Source organism: Typopeltis vanoorti, chromosome 9 (genome assembly GCF_054136105.1).
Source record: "Typopeltis vanoorti isolate ZY-2024b chromosome 9, IOZ_Tvanoo_1.0, whole genome shotgun sequence".
Taxonomy (NCBI): Eukaryota; Metazoa; Arthropoda; class Arachnida; order Uropygi; family Thelyphonidae; genus Typopeltis; species Typopeltis vanoorti.
In genome coordinates, this window is record NC_143557.1 from 145,269,238 (window position 1) to 145,271,531 (window position 2,294).

At 41.5% G+C, this 2,294-nt stretch overlaps 1 protein-coding gene across 1 annotated transcript; it reads left to right on the forward strand.

Moving 5' to 3' along the window:
* The first annotated feature begins 232 nt into the window (after positions 1–232).
* On the forward strand, positions 233–1,744 carry LOC150103660 (uncharacterized). Its single transcript, XM_090398505.1, has one exon. The coding sequence runs from the start codon at positions 233–235 to the stop codon at positions 1,742–1,744; it is 1,512 nt and encodes a 503-aa protein (XP_090254631.1).
* The last annotated feature ends 550 nt before the right edge of the window (positions 1,745–2,294 follow it).

Genomic DNA, 2,294 nt, shown 5'->3' on the forward strand with positions numbered 1-2,294 from the left:
TGACGTATTAACATGTTGATACAGTTTTGGATTGTTATGCCATGTTCTCGTTAATAATTATTTCAGAGTACTACACCAGCTATTGTTGTCGTCTGGGCAACTGTCCTTCACAAGATGGCCTGATGTGCCGCGAACACTCTGGTAACTGTTATCACAGTATAGCTTTAAATTTTTATTTTACAGAATGTTATCTCGCTGCTCAGCTTGTTGACGTTCATTTAAAACGAGCATCATGTCAAAGACGCAGCATCCTCTCAGACTTACTGAAGAATATTTGAAGCGTAAAAAGGAGTTAGCAGACTTGCAATATCTGCTAAAGAATTCTGCTCGAAACCACGCGCTCTTTTGTACGAAGAATCAAGAAGTTTTGTCGAGGCAGTCGCAAGTATTGGACAGCCTGGAGAAGGAAAAAGGAGCATGCTCCCGGAATTTGCAATTGAAGTCCGAAAATCTTGGGCAAATGGATAACAGGTATGGAAACCAGCTTTTGGGGCTTTCAGATACACGAGAACTTCTTGAAAAAGAAATCAGAGAGGCAAAACAGAAAGCTAGATTTCAACGGGAAATGATTCGAGAAGCTGATAAATTGGTTCAGTCCCGAAACAGACAAATGGTTTCGGTTTACCAGCATCTGGATCAAAGCGTGAGAAATAAAAATAAAATTAGACTTCTGGAGAGCCGCCTGGATTATGTGACGAAGGAGTACAACGCCATCTTAACATCGATTGCCAAACTGCGGGATCAAATCAACAACTTGTTAAGGATCCGATTCGAATTTAATCGTGTTCATGGTCGAATTAGAAAAACGATTCGGAGTGACAAGAAAAGGGTGGGCGAAATTCTCCTTGAAGCCACCTCACCACCCCTCGAGAGAAACGAGGCGCAACACAGAATGCAGATGTTACAAGAACGATTCGCTTCGGAGATGACGACCGATCTGGAACAAGTGACCAATCAGCTGCAGCATCTGCATATGTTGGCGGAACACGACGAGAAACTAATGGAATGCTTGGCGAAAAAAGCAAACGCGATGAAGGAAAAGCGGAAGGATCGTTCAATCGAAGAAGACGGAGACGACGAACCAGACCTAAAATGGAAGATAAGCTTTTACAGAGATTTGTATGCCAAGATCAAATTAGCCGCATCAGCCAAAGACGTCAAAAATCTTGTGAAAAACTTTCAAGAAAACGAAAACCAAAATCGCATGCTTTTCAATCACCTCACCGCGATGGCGAATGAAGAAGAAGAATTGAAAACGCTCCTTCGGTCACACCAGAAAGAAATTGACGTTTTACGGAACGAGCAAGAGGAACGATGTTTGAAAGGTTCGGAAAGGCTGAACAAATTACAGAACAGATACCACGCAGCTTGGAGGGAAGCGTATGCCCTTGAAAGGGAATCGGATGACTACGACCAGACCTTGGAAAAGTTGAAACGAGACATTGGGAAGCACCTTCGGCAAGATGGAATTACTGATGGAACTACGAAGGGAAATGTTCTTCTTTGGTTAATGAGTCTGGAAGACATAGTCCTTGAGCGTTTGCAGTTGAAGTCTAAACACGAGTCAGCAAGTCGTTCATCTGATCGTACTAGGTCTGCTTCATTCGTCCAGGCTGCTTCTTCACTCAGCGTCAAGAGTATGATTTTAACACCTCCAGACACGCGGGAAGAATTCAAGCTCGAGGAAAAGTGCAGAATCGCGTTTGTTCGCAGGAAAAATCCGGAGAAAAGAGGGCGCAATTAATAGTGCTTCCAAATCAAGATCCCAGTAAAGGCCGCTGAAGCTTCGACGGAAAATATTTCAATGTTTTGTTTTACGAAATTGTATCCGAAAGACCGCAATGCGTTCCTTCCCCTCTCGCTCCCCCATAATTATTTGTAAAATGAAAAGATCATTTTGGAGCGTGTAATCTTCATATGAAGTCAGTAAAAATTATATTTTGGAAAATAATTCGTTTCATATTGGAGAAAAACAAGAATGAGGTCCTCGAAAAGCTTCTGCATATTTTTATTTTAAAATTGGAAAAAGTTTATGCGAAGAGAAGAGTTTAAGATGATCCTACCTCATGCGAAGTGTATTTTAATGACTCAACACTGTTTAACGATGTTAAACTCATTTCAAAAGCTGCGCTTGCATCCGATCGAACTTCTGTAATAAATTCCAATCCGCTTCGCTCTTTAATGTTGTCGATGAATTGCGAAGAAATTGAATGCAAATACTAAGCATCAGTTTCTCATATGTTACTAAATAAATTCATGAGGGGTGCATGCAATTCTGTGCCAAGGAAGGAGGA

Coding starts and splice junctions, on each gene's coding strand:
- LOC150103660 (XM_090398505.1), top strand. CDS start 233: ATGTCAAAGACGCAGCATCCTCTCAGACTTACTGAAGAATATTTGAAG.